The sequence below is a fragment of the Felis catus genome, chromosome A1, assembly GCF_018350175.1.
Source record: "Felis catus isolate Fca126 chromosome A1, F.catus_Fca126_mat1.0, whole genome shotgun sequence".
Classification (NCBI taxonomy): Eukaryota; Metazoa; Chordata; class Mammalia; order Carnivora; family Felidae; genus Felis; species Felis catus.
In genome coordinates, this window is record NC_058368.1 from 168,264,402 (window position 1) to 168,291,944 (window position 27,543).

Below are 27,543 nucleotides of genomic sequence, written 5' to 3' on the forward strand. Positions count from 1 at the left end.
ATTCTATGTGGTGATAAAAGCATTTCCTTTTAACTTATAGTGTTTTGATTTTTCTAACTGGAATCTTGTTTTAAAGTACATTATCTCATTTGAAGTGCTGATGGTTCTAGAGATCTTTTAAAACTTACACTAATTTATGAGACACATTTATCAAATACTGTAAACTAATCCCGAGAAGCAACAAAAAGATCCCTTTATTTGGGGAATACAATTAAGAGCAGGTCTCCTTTGAAAATATGCAACATATTCAGTACCACCTTGCCTACATTTTAATGTACACGATTTCTCAACCTTGAGAAATCTACTAGTACCTCCCTAATGATAACCTGTTCTGTTAACTTTTACTAAGCACCCATCAAATCAAAATTTTAAAGGTTTGGAGTATTATTCAACCACTAAAAAAACTGAAGCTCTGATATTTGCTACTACATGAATGAACCTTGAAAACATTATGCTATGTCCAAGAAGCCAAATACAATATACCACATACTGTGTGATTCCATTTGTATAAAATGCCTACAACAGGCAAATCCACAGAGACATAAAGTAGATTACCAGGTGCCAGGGGCTGGAGGAAGGGGGAAATGGAGAGTGACAACTAATTAGCAGACTTTCTTTGGGGGTAATGAAACTGTTCTAGAATTAGTGATGATGACTACACAACTTTGTGAATATACTAAAAACCATTAAGTCACAATACTTTCAAAGAGTAAATTTTATGGCAGGTGAATTACATCTCAATAAAAGAAAATAAACAGCTGTAAATATATATATTATGAATGAGTTACACATGTATGTCATTAAAATATAAAATCTATATAACTAAAAAGATTATCTGCCTCAGTTTACTGAATCTCATTTACCACACTAAGTGAAAAGCTTTAGTTCACACGTACACATCTTTCTGAACCATAAAAAAAAAAAAATCTAACTACCTAGAATTATTCCAATCCCTAGGAAATCAAAAGGAACAAGCACCACAGACTTATGTTTAGCAACTAAATTTTATTTTTTCCAATTTACCTGAGTTAATTAATTGCCAGAATTTAGACAAAAACCTATTAGCACATGCTAATGAGGAATTTTTAACACACAAGTACCACATGCAAGTACCTACAGAGTTATAGGATCAATTTATAAAACCATTGTTTTGAGAGGATTCTTGTTTTTAAGTAGTATTTGCCTCTAAACCATCAAAAGAAGCAGATAAAATTTTATAAGTTATAAAGAAATCAAAGGTTAGAAACAAAATTTTTAAAAATGAAGATTGTAACAAGTACTTACTAATTTGTTTTCCTGCATGTATATTCTTTGTAATTTCAGACAGCCCTTAGCTATGACGATCATGCCTTCATCTGAGATCTTGTAACATTGGCCGAAATGAATATCTTTGAGTTCTCTGCACTTTGAGCCCAGCTGTAAACAAAGAGATTTAGCTGAATGCTCAGAAAATAACAAAGATAACATATTTCTAGTGGAATTTCCATATAATTTTTTTAAATAGCCATACCAAAGTTAAATTAACTGCTTATAAACTACTTTTAAAATAAAGTAGAATGTAGGCGATCTATAACTTAAGATAGTATTGTGTAAGCCTTTTCATCTGCTAATTACTTCCCTGCTTCAACTACCTCATACTATATGCCCACCTAAGGCGTCCAGATTTCTTAACACCTCAAAATCACATCTGTATTTCTCTTGAGTCAATTATATTGTTACACTGGTGGAGCCCAGTTACAAGGAATAAAACTAAGTTCCAAGAAGCAAGGCAAAGGTCTAATGAGTGAAAGAATATTTAATTCATTAGATCTACTTCTACTCCTGAAGACCCCAATGAATCATTTCCCTCCACTGGCTCATTACCCTGGGAAAAAAGAAAAAGTCTCAATATGCTGTAGGTAATATTTTAGAGTACTTATTTACACACTGTACTGCATAAACTGAAAACAAAAGGACTATTTTCCAGATTGAAATTCCAACTGTACCTTAGTTACCAAACAGGTACAATGTTCCCATTAAAACCATCAAGTATCACAGAGAACAAATTATATACATTTCCTTTCAAAAGCCACAGTGTAGATGATCAAACTATAAATGAATGCTGTTTCATGAGTACTACATATGAATGGAGTCATTTTAGAGTTAAAATAAGCAATCTCCTTTAGCAACAACTTATACATCAAAAATTATCTAAAAAATTACATTAAATAATAAAACTCAGTGTGTGTCAGCAAAGATTCAAAGTGTCATGGTAAGAGTGAAAATTAGTACTGAAAAGTTTCCTTGGAGCGGAACCTAGCATAAATGAAAAAAAAATTGTGTAACTGAAAAATGTACAACTCAGCTTAAAAATATTTGCAAAAAAATTAATGACAGAGGGACAGATAATTAGATAGATTATATGATAAAGTAAGCATACTAAAATGTTAATTATAGGGTGGTGGGTTAAATGGTGATGGGGATTAGGGAGTTAGGGAGTGCACTTGTCATGATGAGCATAGGGTAATGTATGAAACTGTTGAATTACTATATTGTACACCTGAAACTAATAAAATGCTGTATATTAACTGGAATTAATATAAAACTTTTAAAACATATAAAAAAGATGTTAATTATACAATCCAGATAGTGGGTATATGGGCATTCACTGTAAAATTCTTTCAAATTTTCCATTAGTATAAATTTTTTCATAATAAACTGATGGAACAATTAAATAAAAGTTTTTGGTAAATTTTAGCTACAAGCAATGAGCAAATGGGATTTTTTTAAATAGTAAAATAGAGAAAACAACCTAAAGATACAAATAAGTGTTTTCATGAAACTGAATATTGTACAGCCATTAAAATTGAAGTAAACACTTGACAAATAAAAATTAAAATTTTATATGTTTTTAAAATATAATCCAATTGAATTTCTTTAAACAAATTATGCACATTTAAATATACATATGTGTATGTGTATATGTGTATAGAAAAGAGAGTGGGGGCACCTGGGTGGCTCAATCAGTTAAGCATCCAACTTTGGATCCTCTGCCTCCCTCTCTCTCTGCCCCTCCCCTGCTCACACACTGTCTCTCTCTCCCAAAAATAAAAACATTTTTTTAAAAAATGTTAAAAAAAAAAAAGAAAAAAGACTGAAACGTACACCAAGGTTTTAATGGTGCATTTTTTTTCTTTTCTGCCTATCAATCTTCTCACATCTTTTTAAAAATAAATGTTACTTTAGTAATTTAAAAAAAACTTTAAAGTTCTGTTTCAAGTAAAGTAATGACATTATAACAAAGACATGCAAATTCCATTATTTTCCAGGGATACATAATTAAACTATGTTATATTCATCTAGACCGCACTATAAACAATTACATATTCAACTAGAAATGGAAGTTCCACAAAGACAGAAGTTTTCCTGTTAACTATCCCTGGTGCCCAGTGTCTTCTGCTTAACTCAGCTGATACTGAGTAAATATTCGCTAAATGAATGAAAAGGCTGATACATATATGTAAAGAAGCCTCTTTGAAAAATGATGAATATAGGAAACCATGATTATGGTCTCATATCCAGTTAATCCAGGAATTCTAAATTGAGTCCACAGGTAGACTTCAGGGATTCCAGGAAAGCAGATGAGAAAAAAAAGAGTACATTTTTATTTTCATACTATCCTCTAAATGAACTCTAGCTTTTACTTCACTTATTAATGTAAACAAAAAATCACAATAGTTTAGCAGTACATGTGATTTTGTAAACAATGGAAATCAAAGACAATTTCTTATAATATCACTGCTGTTGCAGCTATCATGAAATTCCATTTCTGTTCATCAGTATTCATTACATTCACAACCAGATCTTATAATGCATAAAAGAGGCACATATATTTCTAGAACAAATGTATAATGGCACATTACTTACATCTAAGAAAGCTAATCCAAAGCCAACAGCAGGGAAGATGGAAAATCAACTTGATATCACTACAAAACTCCTCATAGGCTCACATATGTCTGGCATTGAGGGCAAGGATGGCATTAAAAACACCAGAATTCTTTAAAGTGTACTTAAGAAGTGGTTAACCACTCAGATCACCTACCCATGACTGCACAGCCTGATCTTGCCCACTCTCTCACAATAGCAAAAGACTGGAGTAAGTAAAACACAGGGTTTTTGGACTGAGGTACACCATGCATAGCTCAAAGCAAAAGCATACTCCAGAAAATGTGGGGATGACATGAAAGTTTCTAAGGTGAAAATGAAGAAATTCAAATAAAGAATTCTGTAAGATGTTCCAGGATTAAAAGATAGGGACTTCTGGACTGAAAAAGCACATTCACATGTCCAGCACAAATGACAAAAACAGACCAATGACAAGGCAAATCTCCATAAAATGTCAGAATTAAAGGGTATAAAAAAAAGATTCTACAGACTTCCAGTGACATATTTCATATAAAAGACTGCTATTAAAAAGGCATCAAACTTCTTAATGACAACACTGAAAGAAAGCAATAGAGCAATGCCATCAAATTCTCAAGGACAAGTATTTCAAACCTAGAATCCTATGCTCAGGATTGAGACTATGAATTAAGTATGAGTATAAAAAGGAGACATCTTCAGACATGCAAGTTCTCAAAAGATTTACCTCCTATATATTCTTTATCAGGAAGCTACTAAAATCTGTGCTCTACAAAACAAGAATACACCAAGAGAAAGAAGATATAACATCTAGGTAACAGGATATCTAATACAACCACAAGATCAGGAAAACCTTAAGGATAATGGTGAAGGTTAAGATACTTTGATGACCACTAACGCAAGAGCACTTGTATACAAGAAGTCCAATGTGGACCCTACAGACTATGCCAGGCAAATCTGCTATATGAAGATATATATTAACTAAGTATCTACATATAGATATACTAATGCAACTGTGGAAAAGCTTTTGACTCCATTCATGATAAGACTATAAAACTTAGTAAATGGGGTGCCTGGGTGGCTCAGTCAGTTGAGTGTCTGACTTCGGCTCAGGTCTTGATCTCAGTTTGTGAGTTTGAGCCCCACATTGGGCTGACAGTTCGGAGCCTGGAGCCTGCTTTGGATTGTCTGCCCCTCCCCCACTCGTGCTCTGTGTCTCTCTCTCTCTGTCTCTCTCTCTCTCTCTCAAAAATAAAATAAAAACATTTTAAAAATCATAAAAAGTCAGTAAACTAAATGGGATGAGAAGATTAATTTCAAGAACCACAAAATTCTATAGAGAAAAAAGGCAGGTATGTAATTATAAAATGTAAATACCAAATACTTAATCAAAATTATGGAAGAATTATGTTGGGAGGGTGAGTGAATAGGAGACCGGGAAGGATAAGTAAGCTAAATTCTCATCTTCCATAGCAAGGAATCTGCCTAGATGGTCTAAAATGGATAAATCAAGAAAATACAGATAGGCTTAGAAGAGTAATGCTTCCTTCTTCTGGAGAAAGTTCAATTAGTCTAATTCCTTATCTCTCCACTGACTAGTTTGTGTTTAATACACTGGAAATGTTCAGCTCATCTCTATCCTTCTTCCCCCTGGAAACAAACTGCCCACAGCAAACAAGCATGCACTTCTATATTTGCAAGGCCACTCTGCTGGTGTGGCTGAGTTGATGATGAGTGGGTCTGCTGGCCAACCTCCAGAGTTAACAAGCCCATTTTGCTCCATTTTAAGCAATATTCTCCAATCTAGCCTTTCTGAGTAATAAAGTTGACTTGATATTTTTCCTCTGTCCCTATTACCTTCTCTTGTTAATTTGTTCAGATCCTAGGAAGTAAAGAGGCCTCAACTCTTAGTGCACCAACCAGGACCACTGAAAAAATACAGAGGAGTCTATACAGAAGGAGTGAATGAGGTCTCTGGTAGGAATGTAGACATTAGTTTGTATGAACAGGTTGGTAGAATCTCATGTCAACACACGTAAGTCACACTGCTGCAGCCTGCAAAAGAGTTTGAAACTGATCATCTGGTATTTTGACTTATGAAGTGTCTTTTGGTTTTATATAAAAACAAGTGACTTTCCATAGAAGTAGAAGCAACATGGGCTTCAAGAGACATCAGCAGCAGGGGAGCCTCAGAAACTTATCAAAAAAGAGTGCCTCAAGGGATAATTACTGTCATTTAGTCTCACTGCAGAAACTGATGTTCTGTTTTAAACATCATCACTGGACATGATAGGCAAGACTGCATTTCCATCAGTACTTATTTGAACTAATCATCATTTTCCCAACTGTAAGTATCCTAAGGTTCCAGACCATCCAATCACCGGAGAGTCAATCATTTTACCCAATATATTTCCCAGTTATGTTAATGTTGTTCAGATCTCTCAATGCTGCAATCATCTTGTCCATTGTCCATAGGAAAACATTGAGAGGGCATCAACCTATATGAATAGCCCTGTCACGATTCCCTAAATTTCATACAATTAGTCCTCTATCTAATAACTATAGAAGTTGTATATAACTCGTCTAAAAACAGAATTCTCTATTCAGAAAGAGAGTGCTAGAGATATTAAAGCTCTGGCCCTACCAAAATGGAGAGATCTTGATAAGAACACTGGTTTTCAGATGAGACATGGAAAAGGTGGTACTATGGAGTAAGAACCAAGCCCCAGTATAGGGACTATTCTAGATTATTTAAGTTAAAGACGCTGGACTTTTCACTAATCTACCATATTAAAGCATATGACTGAGTATAAACAAGATCAAAATCATCATCCAGTAATAGTAATGCCTTTAAAAAAAATTAACCTGCAGTTTCTAGTCCAGCAGGTAAGGAATTTAGAAGTCACCACTCCAGGGGCACCTGGGTGGCTTAGTCGGTTGAGCATCCAACTTCATCTCAGGTCACGATCTCATGGTTCATGAATTTGAGCCCCGCATTGGGCTCTGTGATGACAGCTTGGAGCCTGGAGCCTGCTTCGGATTCTGTGTCTCCCTCTCTCTCTGCCCCTTCCCTACTCACACTCTGTCTCAATCTCAAAAACAAAGAATTTTTAAAAAATTTTTAAAGAAGTCACCACTCCATACTAACAAGAAAGGAAAAAGCTTAACTGAAAAATCAGTAACTCTTCTTACAGAAATGAGGTTACAAGAAAAACCAGTGTCCCCAAAACTGGAGAGACAAAAAGGTGGACACAGAAAAACAACTTGCCAGAGCAGAAACCCACTAGAAGACACCTCTACCGGAACCAATGCTAGGGTAGGAAACACTAAATTATAATCCATCTCCTCCTATATCAAGTAAATAATCTACCCCCATTATTCTTATCCCAGCAAAAATCAACACCTAAAGGATCTACAAACATCTCAAAATTATCTCCATATTACTTCCCACCTTACCAAAGAACACTGTGAAATGATAACTACTCATCACCAGGTAAGAATACCTATCTGGTTGATGTTGACTAGATGAATATCAATACTTACCTTGGCTGGATACTGGAAAACTGCTGCCTGAAGGCTTTCCTAGGTAATGGAGATTATTATGTGGAATTTTACCTCCAACCACACCTCTCCATTTTCATTCAACCTGCCCTTTATTTCTACTTGAATCTGGCACCCATGTCAGGTGCAATCCTAACTCTCACTCTTCACTCAAGTAAATGGCCTTAGTAACTAACCTAAGATATAGAACCCAAGTTTATCATTTAAGAGGTTCTGAATTTTGGGGCGCCTGGGTGGCTCAGTCGGTTAAAGCGTCCAACTCTTGGTTTTCCCTCAGGTCATGATCTCACAGTTTGTGAGTTCAAGCCCCACATCAGGCTCCAAGCCAGTAGCTCTGAGCCTGCTTATGATTCTCTCTCCCTCTCTCTCAGTCCTTCACCCACTTGCATGTGTGTATGTGTCTGTCTCTCTCTTTCAAAATAAAGAAAGAAAAATTTTTTAAAAGAGAAGTTCTGAAATTTTATCGACATCAGTTCAATATCTGGCTACCCATGAAAAGTAAAAATCAGATAAATAGTAATAGAAGACCCCTCTCTAACTCAGGAAGAACAATAATATATAAAAGGCACTCAGCAGTCAACCCTGAAGGAAAGTGTTTAGTGAAAGGCATGCTGCTGGTCACTCCATCACCTAAAAAGAAGCTACTCCATCCACCCATTAAGCCATGGTTCATTTTCACATGTGACAGTAATCAGGAGTACAAATGGACTGAAGTAAACAAATATAACAGAAAATAGATTGCCCTTGATTAATTCTCTTCTTCTTTATAATAATTATTCAAGATTATTCACAAATTTGCTCTAAAACATCCAAAGGTATTTTTCAAATTTTTCTATAAAATGTTGGAAGGTGATTTTCCTAGCATCTCAAATTTTAATTAAAATATTGCATACTACCCTTGAGCATTTATAAAAGAGAATTTGTTTTAAGAAGCCATCTGTTATTACCAGGTTATTTTTATAATAAAAAAAACACCTTAGGAAGAATATACTTCAACGGACAATGAATTTAGACAACTGAAACCACAAAACTGGTGTGGGATAAAAACAAGATTAGGTCTTCCAATGTCACATGAAAGTTGCTCAAAATCAGTATTAAGAAAATATTTTTAAAATACGCTGCCTTCACTAGAGAAAGAAAGTTATTCCTTCTACTTTCCATTCCCAATGTGTCACTGCTGTAATTATTATCCACATGCAAATGAGAACAGTGAATAAAACTCAATCCATATCAAAAATGCTATTTCAACACCAAAACACACCAAAAAAAACCTTTGTCACAACTAATGTTTCAACTAAGAAAATACTGTGATTAAAACTTTTTCAACTTCATTTTTAAAACATAGAAAGCTATTAAGTGTCCATCAACAGATGAAAAGAAAAAATGTAGTTTATACATACAATGGAAAATTATTCAGCCATGAAAAGCAATGAAACCCTATTATATGCTACAACATACATGAACCTTGAAAACATAAGCCAGACACAAAATATTTACTGTTGCATGATTCCACTTATAGGAGACAGCTAGAATAGGCCTAGAATTCATAGACTCAAAACAGAGCTTACTAGGGCATGAGGGAAAAAGGAGGAATAGAAAGTAAATGTTTAACTGGTATGGAGTTACTCGTTAGAATGATGAAAAAGTTCTAGAAATAGATATTGGTGATAATCACACAATATTCTATTCTTAATGCCACTGATTTATATGCTTCAAAATGATTAAAATGGTAAATGTTATGTATATTTTATCACAATGAAAAAAAGGAACACACTGAAATAGCAAATGTCAACAAAACTTGAGAGAAAAAACTGCCAAGAGGCAGGGATGCTTGTTCCCAAATCTGTTTTTTCTAATTGTAATTTTTATAACACAATTGCATTAAGAAAAATAAATAAACTGACTTCAATGAGAAGGAGAAAAGAAAGCTGTAGCTATAAAAACTAGGTTGAATGTTTGCATTCAATGAAAGGAAGCCATAAAAAGCTGCTGTCATATTAGTTTTGGGTAAGACAACCATATGGTCCAACCTAGGATGGTTTGCCTTATGATCTCTTTACTTTAAGATGGTGCCAAAGCAATACACATTCAGCAGAAACTATTCTTCAAATTTTTAACTTTGATCCTTTTCTAGGTTGGCAATATGTAGTAAGATACACTCTCGTGATGCTGGGCATGAGCAGGGAGCTGCAATTCCCAGCCAGCCATGTAATCATGACAGTAAACAACCTGTACTCTTAAAATCATTCTGTACCCATACATTCTATTTTTCACTTTCATACAGTATTCAATAAATTACATGAGATATCTGACACTTTATTATAAAATAAATTTTGTGTTACATGATTTTGCCCAAATGTAAGCTAGTGTAAGGGTTCTGAGCAAGTTTAAGGTCAGCTAGGCTGTGATGTCAGGTAAATTATGTATACTAAATGCATTTTTGACAGGGTATTTTCAATTTACAACAGGTTCATTGAATGCAATCCCATGGTAAGAAGAGCTGTACTGGAAAGATCATATTCTAAATTAAGATGCACTCATATTCCTCTGTTAGTAGTTTTAAGTTCCTGTATCACTTAAATGAAAAAACAACTGAAAATCATGAAGGTGACACCATTGTAATAGTTGAACCAAAGAAAGTCAAAAGTCTAGCCATTTCTAACTCAAGAAAAAGGCCTTAACCCTATATCAAAAGACTCATGAATGAATTACATTTATATTGCTTTTTAATTAAAATGTTTATGACACACACTGATTTTTGTGATTCCTTAATTTAATTGATTTTCAGTTAACTGACCAACTTCCATTCTCAGGCCCATCATCAGGCTTATAATGAATTATAATAATGCCTACCTATACCTCACAGAGTTGCTGAGAAGATTAAAAATGACACTGCACATAGAAATGTTAATTAGCATACTGCAAGGCATACAAAATTGCTTAATAAATGTTGTATATCATTATTAATCATTATTAATGGGTAAAGAAGGAAGCTATTAGAAAACTATTCATTAGGATCCATGGGAAAGGAATGTTTTAGAAATGCTATACAGATGAATTTCCTGAAAAAAAAAGCTTCTTGACATTTATATAAAAGCTCTACATTTCTAGTTGTCACATGATTCAGAGATCAAAAAATTGAAAGAGAATATTAGCTCCATACCTTCCTAGCTATGTGAACCTGGGCAAATAACTTACAAGAGATTCCATTTTTCATCTTGAAATACCACCTCAGTTTTGTTGTGAAGATTAAATTGTGTAACATATATAAAAAGAACCCAATATATATTTACTTCCTTTTGCCAATTGTGATGCTAATGTAGAAAAAATACCTAAAATATCCTTTAACTAAACACAACACATTTTGCCAAAAAAGGTTTTTCAAGATCTCTAGTTTTTCAGTCTTACTATTAAACATCAATCACCATTATAAGGGTAAAATGTGTGCCATGTCATCTGTAAAGTGGAGGGAATGAACTGAGTAGATTTAGTATGAATTCTAGACACCCCTGGATATGAGTCAGTCCTATCATTTACTACTTCAACCTCAGATAAATAACTTACAATCCCTCTATAACTGCTTCCTCATCTCAGAATAGATGTGAATCAAAAGAGAAATTTAACATGAACATGTAGTTAGAATATATAAACAGTGCCTGACACATAGTACATACTCAATATACACCTGTTCATTCCCTAACTGACTGAACATCATTGGAACATGTAAAGATAGATTAGGGGAGACTGACATTTTCCTTTATCTTACAGAAATTTTGAATCTAAAAACAATTAGATATTTTATTTTTTTCCTTTACTGTGATAAAATGTATAGAACATAAAAATTGCCATTTTAGTCATATTTAGATATACAATTTAGTGACATTAATTACATTCACAGTGTTATGCAACCATCACCATGCCTCCTTCCAAAACTTTATCACTCCAAACACTCTACCTATTGATTTTTTTTTTTAATGTTTATTTTTGAGAGAGAGAGACAGAGCACGAGCAGGGGAAGGGCAGAGACAGAAAGGGAGAAACAGAATCTGAAACAGGCTCCAGGCTCTGAGCTGTCAGGACAGAGTCTGACACGGGGCTCGAACTAGAGAACAGTGAGATCATGACCTGATGAGATCATGACCTGAGCCGAAGTCCGATGCTTAACCGACTGCGCCACCCAGGCACCCCAACGCTCTACACATTTAGCAACAAGTCCCCATTCCTGACTTCCCCTAGCCCCTGAAAACTCCTGTTTACATTACATCTCTGTGAATTTTTCTATTCTGGGTATTTTATATAAGTATAATCATACTATATTTGTTCTTTGTATCTAGCCTACTTAACTTTGCATATGTTTTCAAGGTTCATTCATGCACTAAGTAACATGTATCAGCATCTCATGCTATTACATGGCTAAATAATATTCCATTATGCATATATATTTTCTGTTTACTCATTCATCTCTTAATAGACATTAGGTTGTTTCCACACCTTGACTATTATGAATAATGCTACAAAAACTAATAAACAAGTATCTACTTAAGTCATCTTTTTCAATTATTTGGGGTATATTTTGAGGGCAGAATTGCTGAGTCATATGTTAACCCCGTATTCAATCTTTTGAAGAACCACCAAACTGTTTTCCACACGAGGCACACCATTTTATATTCCTAACCAGCAATGTACAAAGTTCCAGTTTCTCCAAATACACAAAGCCACACTGCGTTATTTCGTTTTGTGGGTTGGGCTTATTTACATGAGAATAGGTATAAACTGGTATCTCATTGTGGTTTTGATTTGCAATTCTCTAGCAGCTAATGATGTTAAGCATCTTTTCATGTGCTTCTTGGCCATTTGTATCTCCTCTTTGGTAAGGTCTATTCAAGCATTTTGCCTGTCAACTGAGTTTTGGGAAGGGCTTCTGTTGATGTTGAGCTGTAATAGTCCTCTATATAGTCTACATATTAAACCCTTTTCAGATACACGATTTGCAAATATTTTCTCATATTTTGTGGGTTGCCTGTTCACTCTCTTGATAATGTCCATAGAAACACAAAAGTTTTTAATTTTAATCAAGTCCAGTTTATCTGTTTTTTACATTTGTTGCCTGCCTTTTTGGTGTTGTATTTAAGAAATCATTACCAACTCCAAAGACCTAAAGATATACACCTATCCCTTCTTCAGAGTGTTATAGTTTTGGCTCTTAAATTCAGGTCTCTGACCCATTTAATTTCTGTATATGGTATAAATAATCAAATTTCTTTCTTTTGTATGTGGACATCCAATTTTACCAGCACTTTTTTTTGGAAAAGTGTTCTTTCCCCCACTGAATGGTCTTGGCATTATGGTAAAAAATCAATTGACTAAAGATGTGAGGGTTTACTGGACTCATAATTCTATTCCATTTTTCTATACATCTGTTCTTCCACTAAGTATCACACTGTTTCGATGACTATACCTTCATAAGAAGTTTTAAAATTGAGAAGTAGGACTCCTCCAACTTTGTTCTTCCTATTCAAAAATGTTGTGGCTGTTCTGGGTCCTTTAAAGTTCCTTATGAATTGTATAATGAGTTTTTTTAATTTCTGCAAAACCACCAGTGGAATTTTAATGGGGATTACATTAAATCTGTAGATCATTTTGGGTAGTATTATCCTCTTAAAAATACTGTCTTCCAATTCAGGAGCTCAAGATGTCTTTCCATTTATTAGGTGTTTTTTAGTTTCTTTCTAACCTGTTTTGTAGTTTTCCGCGTGTAAGTCTTGCATGTGCTTCGCTAAATTTGCTCCTTAATATTTTATTTGTGAAGCTATGGTAAACGCAATTATTTTCTTAATTTCTTCCTTGGATTTTTCACTGCTAGTTTGCAGAAATGCAACTAATTTTTGCACACTGATTTTGTATCCTAGAACTTCACTGAATACTTTTATTAGCTCAAACAGTTTTGGGAAGAGTTTTTTTAGGGTCTACTCTATATACAGTCAGAGCTCATTTTATTGTACTTCATCTTATTGTACTTCACAGTTATTTTTTAACAAATTTACAACCCTGTATTGAGCAAGTCTATCAGCACCATTTTTTCAACAGCATTTTCTCATCTTATGTCTCTGTGTCACATTTGGGTAAAATTCACCATATTTCAAACATATTCATTATTATTATACTTGGTATGGTGATCTGTGATCACTGAACTCCAATGTAACCATACCCATATAAAATGGCAGACTTAATTGATAAATAGTACATGTGTTCTGACTGCTCCACCAACTAGTTGTTTTCTATTTCCCCCACTCTCCTTGTGATTCTTGGTCTCAGGACCATGAGTTCAGCCCCACACTGGGCAAAAAGCTTGTTTAAAAAAAAAAAATTAAAAAAAAATCTTCCAGAAAGGATTCACCATTCTAGACATCATTAAGAACATTCCTGATTCATGGGAAAAAGTCAAAATATTTACATTAATGGGAGTTTGGAGGAAGTTGATTCCAACCCTCATGGATGACTCTGAGGGTTCAAGACTTAAGTGGAGGAAGTAACTGCAGATGTGGTAGAAATAGCAAGAGAACTCGAATCAGAAGTGGAGCCTGAAGGTGTGACTGAATTGCTGCAATCTGATGATAAAACATTAACAGATGAAGAGTTGCTTCTTATGGATGAAGAAAGTGGTTTCTTAAGAGAACTGCCAGAGCCACCCCAACTTTAAGCAACCACCACTCTGATCGGTCAGCAGCCAACAACACCAAGGCAATCAGCAAAAAGATTATGACTCCCTGAAAGCTCAGATGATGGCTAGCACTTTTTAGCAATAAAGTATTTTTTAATTAAGAAATGTACATTATTGTTTTAGACATAGTGCTATTGCACACTTAATAAATTACAATTAGCATAAGCATAACTTTTATATCCACTGGGAACTCAAATTCATTTGACTTGCTTTATTGTAATTTGCTTTACTGTGGTGGTCTAGAACCGAACCTGCAGTATCTCTGAGGTGTGCCTATATAAAACCATGCAAACTGAGATAGTTTTACTTCTTCTTTTCCAATTTTGAAGGCTTTTATTTCTTTTTCTTGCCTAATTACTCTGGCTGGAATTTCCAGTACAATGTTGAGGAGAAAAAGCAAAAGTGGGCATCGTGGTTTCATTCCTGAACTTAAGGGAAAATTTTTCAGTCATTCACCATTGAGTATGATATTAACAATAGTTTTGATATATATGGCCTTTATTACGTTGAGGAAGTGTCCTTCCATTCCTAGTTTATTGCGTGATTTTAATATGAAAAGATACTAGAATCACCAAATGCATTTTCTACACCAAGTAAGATGATTATGTGAATTCTTCCTCCATTCTAGTTATGTGATATAGTACACTGATTGATTTTTCATCAGTGGCTTGATTGAGCCACCTTTGCAATCAAGGAATAAATCACACTTGGTCATAATACATAATCTTTTTAATATGTTTCTGTCTTCTGCTTGCTATTTTTCTGACGTTTTTTTGCATTTATACTTATCAAGGATACTGTTCTGTAATTGTCTTCTCTGGAAGTGTCTTTGGCTTCAAAATCAGGCTAATGCTGGTCTCATAGGAGTTAGGAAGTACTGCTTGCTGCTTCTTAAATATTTTGGAAAAGTTTGAGAAGGAACGGTATTAATTCTTTATATGTTTGAGGAAATTCATGAGGGAAGCCATCTGGTTTCTGTCTTTTCTTTTTGGAGAAGATTTTTATTACTGGTTCAATCTCCTTACTTGTTGTAGAAGATTTTCTACTTCTTCTTCAATCAGTTTTTGCCATTTGTGTATTTCTAGGAATTTGCCCATTTCATCTAGGCCACCCAGTTTGTTGGTGTATTGTTGCTCTTAATTTTCTTGTAGAACTGTTATTATTTCTATAAAGTTGGTGGGAATGCTCATGCTTAAATTTCTGATTTAGTGAGTTGAGTCTTCTTTGTTTTCTTACTCAAAGATTTGTCATTTTTGTTAGTATTTTCAGAAAAACTAGTTTTCTGTTTTCTGCTTCATTTATCTCAGATCATTATTTCCTCCCTTCTGCTAACTTCTTTTTCAAGCTCCTTCAGGTGTACATTTAAGTTACTAATTTCAGATTTTTCTTTCTTTGTAATGTAAGCTTTCACAGCCATGAAATTCCCTCTGAGCACTACTTTTGTTGCATCCCATAACTTTTTGTGTATTGTGTCTTAATTTTCATTCATTTCAAGGTATTTTCCAATTTCCCTTATCATTTCCTCTATAACCCAATGGCTGTACAAGAGTGTGTTGCTTAACTTCCACATATTCATACATTTTCGAATTTTCCTTTTGTTACTGATTTCTAGATTTGTTTCACTGTGATCACAGAAGAAACTTGCATGATTTCAATCTTTTCAACTTACTAAGACTTGTTTGTGGTCTAATCTTGAAAATGTTTCATGTGTACTTGAAAAGCATATATATTCTATTGTAGAGTGTATTATATATGTCTGTTAGGTATAATTGGTTTATAGCACTGTTCAGGTCCTCCATTTCTTCGTTGATCTTCGGTCTGGTTGTTGTAGCCATCACTGAAGTGCAGTATTAAAGTTTCTAATTATTAATGGAGAATTACCTATCTCTCCCTTCAAACCTTTCCACTTTTGTTTCCTATATTTAGGAGCTCTGTTATTAAGTATATATATGCTTATAAATGTTCTATCTTCCTGAGAAATTGAAACTCATCAATATATAATGAGCTTCAGTGTCTACTATAAACTTGTTTGACTTAAAATCGATTTTTTTCTGATGATAATATAGCTACTCCAACCATCTTTGGTTATTAGCATTTGAACAGAATATCTTTTTTTTTTTTTTTTACTTAAATTCAAGTTAGTTAACATATAGTGTAGTATTGATATCAGTAGAATTTAGGGATTCATCACCTACATGTAACACTGAGTGCTCATCCCAACAAGTGTCCTCCTTAATGCCCATCACCCATTCAGCCTATACCTCCACCCACCTCTCCTCCAGCAACCCTCAGTCTGTCCTTTATAAAGTCTCTTATAATCTGCCTCCTTCTCTGTTTCTATCTTATTTTTCCTTCTTTCCCCTATGCTCATCTGTTTTGTTTCTTAAACTGTACATCTGAGCAAAATCACGTGGTATTTGCCTTTCTCTGACTTATTTCACTTAGCATAATACTCTCTAGTTCCATCCACATTGTTGCAAATGACAAGATTTCATTTGTTTTGAATGAAATGATGGCTGAGTAATATTCCATCATACATGTATCACACATGTATCCATCAGTTGATGGACATTTAGGTTCTTTCCATAATTTGGCTATTGTTGACAGTGCTGCTATAAACATGGGTGCATATGCCCCTCTGAACCAGTATTTTTGTATTCTTTGGATAAATACTTAGTAGTGCAATTGCTGGGTCATGGAGTAATTCTAGTTTTAACTTTCTGAGAAACCCCCAACCCATGAGCTTTCCAGAGAATACATACAAATGGCTAACAGACACATGAAAGAATGCTCAACATCACTCATCATCAGGAAAATACAAATAAAAACCAAAATAAGATACCACCTCCCATCTGTCAGAATGGTTCAAATTAACAACACAGGCAACAACAAATGTGAGCAAAGATGCAGCGAAAGGATAACCCTCTCACACTGTTGGCGGGAATGAATGGAGTATCTTTTTTCCATCCTTTACTTTCAACTTCATTCTGTCTCTATCAAAAAATGAGTCTCTTATAGACATGATAGGTACAGTTATCTTCTTATCCATTCTGCCAATCTTTGTCTTTTACAGTATAATCTAACTTTTTTTTAAGTAGACTCCACACCCAATGTGGGGCTTGAACTCATGACTATGAGATCAAGAGTTGCATGCTTAGGGGCACCAGGGTGGCTCAGTTGGTTAAGCAGCTGACTTCGGCTCAGGCCATGATCTCACAGTTCATGAGTTCAAGCCCTGCATTGGGCTTGCTGCTTTCAGCACATAGCCTGCTTCAGATCCTCTGTTGCTCTCTGTCCCTTCCCTGCTCATACTCTCTATCTCTCAAAAATAAATGAACATTTACTTGGGTTGCATGGGTGGCTTAGTCAGTTAGGCGTCTGACTCTTGGTTTCAGCTCAGGTCGTGATCTCACAGTTCATGAGTTTAAGCCCCACATTAGGCTTTGAGCTGGTGGTGTGGCGTCTACTTGGGATTCTCTTGCTCCCTCTCTCTGTCCCTCCCCTGCTTGCACTGTGTCTGTGTCTCTCAGAATAAATAAACTTAAAAAAAAATGAACATTAAAAAAAAAAAATCGAAGAACTGCTTGCTTAGAGCAGCTGGCTGGCTCAGTCGGAAGAGCATGTGACTCTTGATCTTGAGGTTATGAATTCAAGCCCCACATTTGGTGTAGAGATTACTTAAAATCTTTAAAAAAAAAAAGTCACATGCCCTACTGACTGAGCCTGCCAGGTGCTCCAATTAATCTATTTAACTTAAAGTAACTACTGTTAGGGGCGCCTGGATGGCTCGGTGGGTGAAGTGTCTGACTCTTGGTTCCAGATTAGTTCATGATCTCACAGTTTGTGTGTTCAAGCCCATCAGGTTCTGAGCTGGTGGTGGGACTCTTTCTCTCCCCACTGCTCTCTGTCCCTCCCGTGCTCTCTCTCTCTCAAAATAAAATAAACTTTAAAAATTAAAAAAAATAGGGGCACCTGGGTGGCGCAGTCGGTTGAGCGTCCGACTTCAGCCAGGTCACGATCTCGTGGTCCGTGAGTTTGAGCCCCGCATCAGGCTCTGGGCTGATGGCTCGGAGCCTGGAGCCTGTTTCCGATTCTGTGTCTCCCTCTCTCTCTGCCCCTCCCCCGTTCATGCTCTGTCTCTCTCTGTCCCAAAAATAAATAAACGTTGAAAAAAAAAATTAAAAAAAAAAAATTAAAAAAAATAAAATAAAGTAACTACTGACAAGGAAGGATTTACTTCTGCCATTTAGAAACTATTTGCTTACTGTAGGTCTTAAATGTTTTTTGTTCCTCAATTCCTCCATTACCACATTTCTTGTATTTAATAGATTTTATGCAGTATACCATTTGATTCTCTTCCCATTACTTTCCTACACATATTTCAGTTATTTTCTTAATGGTTACCATGGAGACTACAATTAACATCATAAACTTATAATAACATAATTTGAACAATACCAACATAGTGTCAACAGTATACATGATGGTGCTATGTCTCTACTCCTTCTACTTACAGTATTATTATAGATTACACTTTTACACATTACGTGCCCATGAACATAGATTTATAATCTTCATCTATACATTTGCTTTTCTTCAATCACATAGGAAAAAATGAGGAGTTACAAACCAAAAGTGAAGTAAAACTATCTTTTATATTTACCTATATAGCTATCATGCTCTTTTTAGCATTTCATGTAAAGCAGATTTACTAGCGATGAATTCCTTTTTTTTTTTTTTTTGAAGATTTTTTTTTTAAGTAGTATCTAATACCCAATTCAGGGCCCAAATCTACAGCCCCAAGATTAAGAGTCACATACTCCACTGACTGAGCCAACCAGGTGCCCCTTCCCTCACTTTTTGTTTACCTGAGAATATCTTAATGTTGACTTCATACTTAAAGAATAGTTTTGTCAAATATCAAATTGTTTGATATTTTCTCTCTCAGAACTTACATCAGCACACTGCTTTCTGGTTCCAAGGTTTTGCATGAAAAATCAATTGTTAATCTTATTAAAGATCCCTTGTATGCTAAGAGACACTACTCTTGTTGCTGCTTTCAAGATTCTCTATTTGTCTGTGGCTTTTGACAATCATACTATCATGTGTCTCATTGTAGGCTTCTTTGAAATTAATCTGCCTGGAGTTCACTGAGTTTCTTGGATATACAGATTCATGTCTTTCACATCAAATTTGGTACATTTTAGTAATTATTTCTCCAAATATTCTTTCTCTTTCTCTCTCCCTTCTCCTTTTGGGACAATCATAATGCAAATGTTGTTCTCCTTAGTGATATCCCACAGGTCCTTCAGGCTCTATTCACTTTTCCTCATTCTTTTTTTCTTTTTCTTCTCAGACACAATAATTTCCTTTGTTTCATCTCCAGGTTCACTCATTCTTTCCTGCCTACCCCTATCTGATGCTGCATCCCTCTAGAAAATATTTTAATATCAGTTATTGTACTTTTTAGCTCCAGAATTACAATTTAGTTCCTTTTGATAATTTCTAGATCTTTATTACTATCTCAATTTTTCGATACATCATTTTCTAGAATTCTTTTAGTTTCTAAAACTTTTAGTTGTTTGTCCATACTTTCCACTAGCTCTTTGAGCATGTTTCCAAAAATTGATTTAAAATATTTGCCTATGGGGCACCTGGGTGGCTCAGTTGGTTAAGCTTCTGATTCCAGCTCAGGTCATGATCTCTCATGGTTGTGAGATCCATTTGTGAGATCCTTTGCCAGGCTCTGGGCTGAGAATGGAGCCTGCTTAAGATTCTCTCTCTCCTTCTGCCCTTTTCCCCCACTCCCGTGCACTCTCTCTCTTTCTAAAAATTAAAAATATATGTATTTAAAAAAGAGCCATGAAAATCTGAAGCAAACATCTAATCATAAATTTATAGGTTCCAAGATATCTTACATTCTAGAGAAGTTGTAGAGGTTAGATAAATTCATGGTACTTGATTGGCATATTAACTCTTGTTCCTTAAAGGACTTTTTATTTTCCCTCTATTTCAATCATAGTTATGATCTTATTCTTACCACAAACACCCTTAACAGTCTGCTCAACTATTCATATTATATCATGTTTAAAAATACAACAGATTTAGTCAACTTTATAAATACACAGACCTCTATAAATGTCAACAGATTTCTATCACAAAAAAAATCATGCCATGTCAACAAAATTTATAATTTCCCGTTAAAGATTAATTTGTTCTAATACATATAAGAACTTCATTCCACTAGTGGGTGATCGTATATATAGCAGAAATGATCAGGACAGATATTAAAACAAATAACGGTGTTATTGCACAATTTGCCTTTGCAGACAGAACAGTTTCCCTTATACATTTTAGCATTTTTAATACATAAATTAGATTGACACACCCAGTACTGCTTAAGACAGAATCTCCCCAAATTCCTTCTAATACTGAGCTTTCAATTAATTCATATGTAATGTTTAAATTTAGCGATCTTCTTCTAAGTTCATTTCAGATCAGATTTAAATCTAGGACTTTGCCAATATTCTGCCTTTACTGGGAAGTGTCAGAACTACACCCCACTTCTAAATTTAAACTTTAATCCTGACAAGTTCTTGAATGAAATTATTAATTAGCTCTTTCTTTCAAAAATGTCTGTCAAGAAAACCGTAGCTGGAGTGGGAAACGTCCAGGGCCTCTGCCCTCACAGAGCAGGCCCCCTTATTCAAAGTCTTTTGGAGTAGGAAAGTCAAAAGATGGAAGAGATTTTGGAGAATCTAAGCTTTAAACCCCAGTTCCACCACTTGCTAAACATTAGGCGAGTTAATTAATCTTTGTAACCTTTAATTTCTCCCTTTACAAAATGAGTTTAATACCAACTATTTCACAAAGTTACTTCAAGGGTTACATGTTAAAATACAGTAAGTACCTAGTACAAAACTGGGAACATTACTAAATATTCACAATATTCACAAATCTAGAGCCTGGCACATAGAATCCATTCAATACTCACGAATGAATAATCCACTCTGAGACAAAAAATTTTAAATGGCATTTCCAAAGGAAGTGCATCAAAGATAAAATATAGTATTTTAATCCAATTATTGTTCCAAATATGGGTAATGAGCAGCTTTTACTTCATTCTACACTCCTTAATTTGGACTTTCATTTATGCTTTAAAATACGTATTTTAAAGCACATAAGCATATCATCTAGTAATATAAAAGGGGAATTAAAAGTCAATTTTTAAAACCTCATACTAACCCAAAATGCATACTATTGGAACCTAAAGCCAAATTTGGTATAAAATTTAACTAACAAAAAAATAAATAAAACGGCTTGTCCCAGAAGTTCAGGCACTCACTACAAAACACACCAAAGTTATTTATCAATTTGACTGAACCAACCACTCATGGGTACAAAAAACAAGATGGCTTATTTTAGTCACTGAGCATTATTTTTAACATATAATAATGTGTTAAAGTGTAGCTTCAAGCAAACATTTTGAGTTAATCAGAGTAAAACCATTTTATAGATGCTAATATTTACCTGTTTGAGTCCTTCATCAGTAAGTTTGTCCTGGTTGCCTACATGAACTTTCTGAAGTAAAGGACAATGAGAGGCAACCGCAATAATAGAAGTGTCAGAAAGCTGTTTACACCTGTAGGCTGTATACCTAAGAAGTCCAGGACACTTAAATGCTAGAACACATACGCCTGTATCAGACATACTGCGACAATCAGAAATGTTGATTTCAATTATATTCTGACTTCTCGATGCAATTTTTTCCAATAATTCATCAGTGACCTAGGAGGAAAAAAAAGGAATAAGTTTAAACTTTTGCTAAAAGTAGAAACTTACTTTCTATTCTTTTATTAAGTTTTCCCCCAATAAATAAGTAATAATTAGATTACAGCATGAAAACCACAATCAAAAGAAAACCTTCTTATTGAATATTAAAGCATAACAAGAACTGTGGTATAGTATAAAATGCATACTTAGTCTTTGTTTCTAATTCCTAGAACAGAGCCTCCACAACTCTTGGAATTTCCTGATTGATAGGAGTGTCCTTTGTTATTCATAACAAGCCCCTTTTGACCACACTTGAGTTTATACTAATGAAATGACTTAAACGGGGGCCCCTAGATGATACCTTTAGGATGAGGTCTGGTCACCAGAAAAACCATGTGATTAGAAAGTGGTAACTGTCAGCCTCAACCCCTGACTTCCTGGGAGGGTACAGGAGCTAGAGACTAGGTTAGAAAAACTTTCAACAATGAAAATTGAAGAGCTTCTAGGATGGTGAACACCTTAAGGAGCCAGGAGGGTGACAGGCCCACAGACTCTATGGAAGCTCCACATCTTCTCCACCCCCGTACTTTGTCCTAGGCATCTTTTCCATTTGGCCAGTCCTGAGTTGTATCCTTTACAATAAACCAGTAAAAGTATTTTCCTGAGTTCTGTAAGTCATTTTAGCAAATTATCAAACCTGAGGAAAGACTAGAGGGAACTGTTGAAGTCACAGCTGGTCAGTGAGAACTACTGGTGACTCCTGGGACTCGTGAGGGGTGTATGAAGAGGGGACAGTCTTATAGGACTAAAGCCCATAATCGCTGAGGTCTGCATTAACCCCAGGAGTTGGTGTCAGAATTGCACTGAATTGTTAGATACCCAGTTATTATCAGAGAATTTTTTAGAATGAAAAAAACTCCACACATCTGGTGTCAGAAGTGGTATGGAAAAACACCAAGCAAAAATATATGTGTTAATTTTCGTTGAAAGCCTAAGATCTATCCTTATCAGGAAAGTTACTTTAACTTTCAAAGTTAAACTTTGAAAAAGTTTGAATACACAAAATTATACTGAGATTTTAATTGCTTTGTTTTCTATTTTTAACCCAGCAAACAGTGTGTATCAGTCATCACATTATATGAATTGTAACTTATTATACCTAGTATTAGATGATCCCTACCACAAAATATAAATTTTAATTGTTTTACTACTTTTTTATTTAAAATTTATTTTTTATTTTTTTAATATACATTTATTTTTGAAAGAGAGAGAGAGAAAGAGACACACAGAGTACAAGTGGGGAAAGGGCAGAGAGAGAGGAAGACAGACTCTGAAATAGGCTCCAGGCTCTGAGCTGTTATCATAGGGACTGATGTGGGACTCGAACTTGGGAATGGCGAGATCATGACCTGAGCTGAAGTCACCACTTAACCAACTGAGACACCCAGGTGCCCCTTTAAAAAAAAAAAAATTAACGTTTATTTATTTTTGAGACACAATGAGAGACATAGCATGAGTGAGGGAGGGGCAGAGAGAGAGGTAGACATAGAATCTGAAGAAGGCTCCAGGCTGTGAGTATCAGCACAGAGCCTAACACAGGGCTCGAACTCACAGATGTAGAATCATGACGTGAGCTGATGTAGGACACCAAGCCAAACAGGTGTCCCTTTACTACTTCTATCAGAATACTACCTCATATATATATATATATACATATATATATATATATATATTATAAAATACATCATTTTGTTTATGAACACATCCAAGATTACATACAAATGTCCATATCAAATACCTTTTATCAAAAAAACCCTCAAAGCTAGAGGTGCTTTAAGTGTCCAACTCAGCTCAGATCATAATCTCAGGGTTCATGGGTTCGGGCCCCACATCAGGCTCTGTGTTGACAGCTCAGACTGGAACCTGCTTCATTCTGTGTCTCCCTCTCTCTCTGCCCCTCCCCTGCTCGCACTCTGTCTCTTTCAAAAAAATAAATTAAAAAATGTTAAACAAAATTTTGTTTTAATTTATATAAAAAAAAATACCTCAAAGCTAAGTATGAGTAACCTTAGAATTCATGTGGTAAAAAACTCACATGGCCGTCTGAATTTTAAACATAATTTTTAAAAAATCAACCTGTACATATTCTATACCCAATCATGGAATAAGTCACAGGGATGAAAGGTACAGCATAGGGAGTATAGTGAATGGTGTGGTAATAGCCTTGTACAGTGAGAGATGGCAGCTACACTTGGGATGAGCACAGCATTACGTATAGAGTTGTCAAATCACTATGCTGTACACCTGTAAAAGTATACTTCAATAAAAAATAAGTAAGTAAACATAAATAAAAAAGAAAAAGAGGGTTAATATTATTCAAGTCCCCTGAGTACAAATAATGGTCAAAGAAGATGCACATGACGAAATTTAGAACAGAAGTAAAGAACTGTAGTGCTGAGGAGCACTAAAAGTAAGAGACAAGGCTGAAACTACCTTTATGCTCCCTGGAAAAAGCATAAATACAGACAGTTACCTTCAAAGTTAAAACCTGGACATAGGTCTCCTTTTATCTTTTCTTCTTTTTTCATCTCCAGACATAACTACCAATAGAAGGGTAAAGCTATTCTTAGCCTGAGTTTGTAACAAACAGCTCAGATATCCAAGAGTACTAAAGAGCCAATGGATTATTTCACATTACTTCTTTCCACTCTACCAGCCACAATAACTAAATACTCACTATTCTCCCTGGACACAAATTTCATGGACCCAGGCAGGGAAATGACTAATTCTGTAATTATTTCAGCTTCTAACCAATGAGGCAGAAAAACAAAAAGAAAACTTACACATAAATGTCCAGGATTTGCTTATTTTGTTTAAAGTGAACGAGTGATACACACACACAACCCCCACGTAAACTACTAGTGGTATGCTGCATGCAGTTGGCTTGTACCAACTCACAAAAGCCTGCAATGTGTATCTCTTTCCAAATCAGGGACATCACCGCATTCAGTGATATTACATCCATAGCCTGAAATAGGCCATGGTGGGAGCATTTGCACCACAAAAACTAGCAAATATTACAAATCACAGCTTTCTATTTGTTTGTTTTTGAAAGGAGTTGTTAAACATGTGGCAGCACACCAGTACCTAACAGTATCATGGATTTAGAACAGGTTCAGTACTCCAATAAAATCCTATTCTTATTGAATATTTTTATGCATTTCAATGCCAAGTTCTAACAATCAAGTCCAAAAGAAGTTCTAACAATCAAGTCCAAGTCCAAAAGAAAAAACAAGTCCAACAAATTGTATGCAATAAGCACTATTAACTCCACCTTTTTTCCTAACTTATGCCACCATATGAACACATTGGGCAGCCAGGCAATAGGGAAGATTAGAAAATTAATCAAAAGGAAAATAAAAACAAGATATCTTAGCCCATTTTGCTTCTATTTATTCATCTGTAACAGTAGTGCGAGAATGCTTAAACTATTGGGGCACCTGGGTGGCTCAGTCAGTTAAGTGTCTGACTCTGTTTCAGCTCAGGTCATGATCTCACGGTTCATAGGATTGAGCCCCACATTGAGCTCTGCACTGACAGTGCAGAGCCTGCTTGGGATTCTCTCTCTTCCTCGCTCTCTGCCCCTCCCCCGATCTTTCTCTCTCTCTCTCACACACACACACACTCTCACTCTCTCACTCAAAATAAACTAAAATCCTTTAACAAAAAAATTTAAAAAAAATAGTTATACTATTCACCTATAACAACAGTGTAAAGATACTATAATTAATAGTATAATAATAACACATTAAAAGGTATAATAATAGTATCAACTCAAAACGTTGTTAGAAGATTCAAATGCTTTAGTATGTGTAAAGCCCAGAGAACAGTAAATGGCATATCAGCAGTACTATATAAACATATGCCATTATGTTCTACTACTAAACTAAAATTCATGATATAATTCCTACAAAAAGGGGGGGAAAGCTTAATAACTTTCTTTAAATGTAATGAAAAAAGGGAGAAGACAAAGAGGACTTAGACAAAAGGATTAAGAAGCAACCCAAAATTACCAATCCACATTAAATATCTTCTTCACCACAAGAACCTAGCTATAACATAAATTCACACAAAAAAATTACTGAAGCATAGAATTATAAGTTACAGTCATTCGAACTATCTTGAAAAACTCCAACATGAAAGAAATAATTTCTGAAGAGAAATAAAGATATTTGTTGAGTAGGCTAAGGTGTTTCTTAGAATTAGATTCCATACCTGCTGACGACTACTAAGATCCAGCTGCTTCCAAAACTGGAAATCTAAACAAAGGTCACGCCAGTACTTGCAAACCAACGAGGCAGAAAGGCAACGCTCATCCAGGGATAAATTGGAAAATATCTGTAAATAAAAAAGGAACCATATAATATGTGCCAAATACTTCAAAAGCACAGGAACAGGTTTTTGTTAATTAGAAAAAATTAACTTTTAAAACAGAAAACCATCTTGAATACAAGTGGCCATTATTAGAAAAGTCATCATTAGGGACAGCCCTAAAGAGGGTATGAGAGTTAAGAATGTGTGTTAACATTACCTTCTATGTAAAAAGAGTGGGTGTGAGAGCAGGGGGATTTCTCTCTAGAGAGAGAAAATGTGTGTTTGCCAGTATTAAAATTTTTACAATTAAGGTATGTATCAATAAATACAATGTGTGGACCATATTGGGATCCTCAACTGAACCAACTATAAGAAGGTTCTTCTGAGACAATCAGATAAAACTGAACACAAGATATTAGAAATCAGAAAATTATTATTCACTTTTTAAGCTTTGATTATATTGTAGTTATATTCATACTGTGGTTACGTTTTATAAAAGTATTATGCATTTTAGATATATACTTCAGTGTTTATAAATAAAATGATATCTAGAATTTGCTTTCAGGTACCTTATCAAAAACAAAAAAAAGTTGGTGAAAAATAAAACAAGAAAGGCAGAATACTGAAAACTAATAAAACTGGTTGAAGATACATGGTGGAGGGCAGGTTCATTACAGTATTTTCTACTTTGGTTTGTATATGATAATTTCCATAACACTAAGTAAAAATTTTAACCAGAACATGTGCTCTAACACTAAATTGTCTTATGCTGGGTTTAAATCATGGCTCCACCATTTATTATCTATGCAATTTGGACAAATTACTTACTCTCTCTGTACCTCAATTCATCTTTAAAATGGGGATAATAGGGATTGCCTGGGTGGCTGACCTCATCTCAGGTCATGATCTCACCATTCATGATTCTGAGCCCCACATTGGGCTCTCCGCTGTCAGCATGGAGCCCACTTCAGATCCTCTGTCCCCCTCTCTTCTGCCCCTCCCCTGCTCTCATTCTCTCTCAAAAATAAACATTAAAAATAATAACAATGATAAATAAAATAAAATGGGGATAATATTGACCTGATAGTTATTGTGAGGACTAAAGGAGTTTAAAGTTTTGGAAACAGTATCTGGAACAGAGTAAATAGTATATAAATGATTCCTATCATTATTATTACCTAAAGTGGTAAGCCTCTGGGCAGGCAAAAGTTGTA

At 34.9% G+C, this 27,543-nt stretch overlaps 1 protein-coding gene across 4 annotated transcripts in view; it reads right to left on the reverse strand.

The window, feature by feature from the left end:
• FBXL17 (F-box and leucine rich repeat protein 17) overlaps positions 1–27,543 on the reverse strand; it is a 497,923-nt gene that overhangs the window by 450,829 nt on the left and 19,551 nt on the right. For 3 of the 4 annotated variants that reach the window (XM_023258890.2, XM_003981190.5, XM_045034522.1), the window contains exons 2-4: positions 26,231–26,353; positions 21,713–21,970; positions 1,285–1,416 (exon numbers count right to left, since the gene is read on the reverse strand). In XM_023258890.2, coding sequence (XP_023114658.1) covers positions 1,285–1,416; positions 21,713–21,970; positions 26,231–26,353 — 513 coding nt within the window. The remainder of the gene's footprint in view (positions 1–1,284; positions 1,417–21,712; positions 21,971–26,230; positions 26,354–27,543) is intronic. The other variant, XM_045034518.1, reaches the window with a different exon arrangement.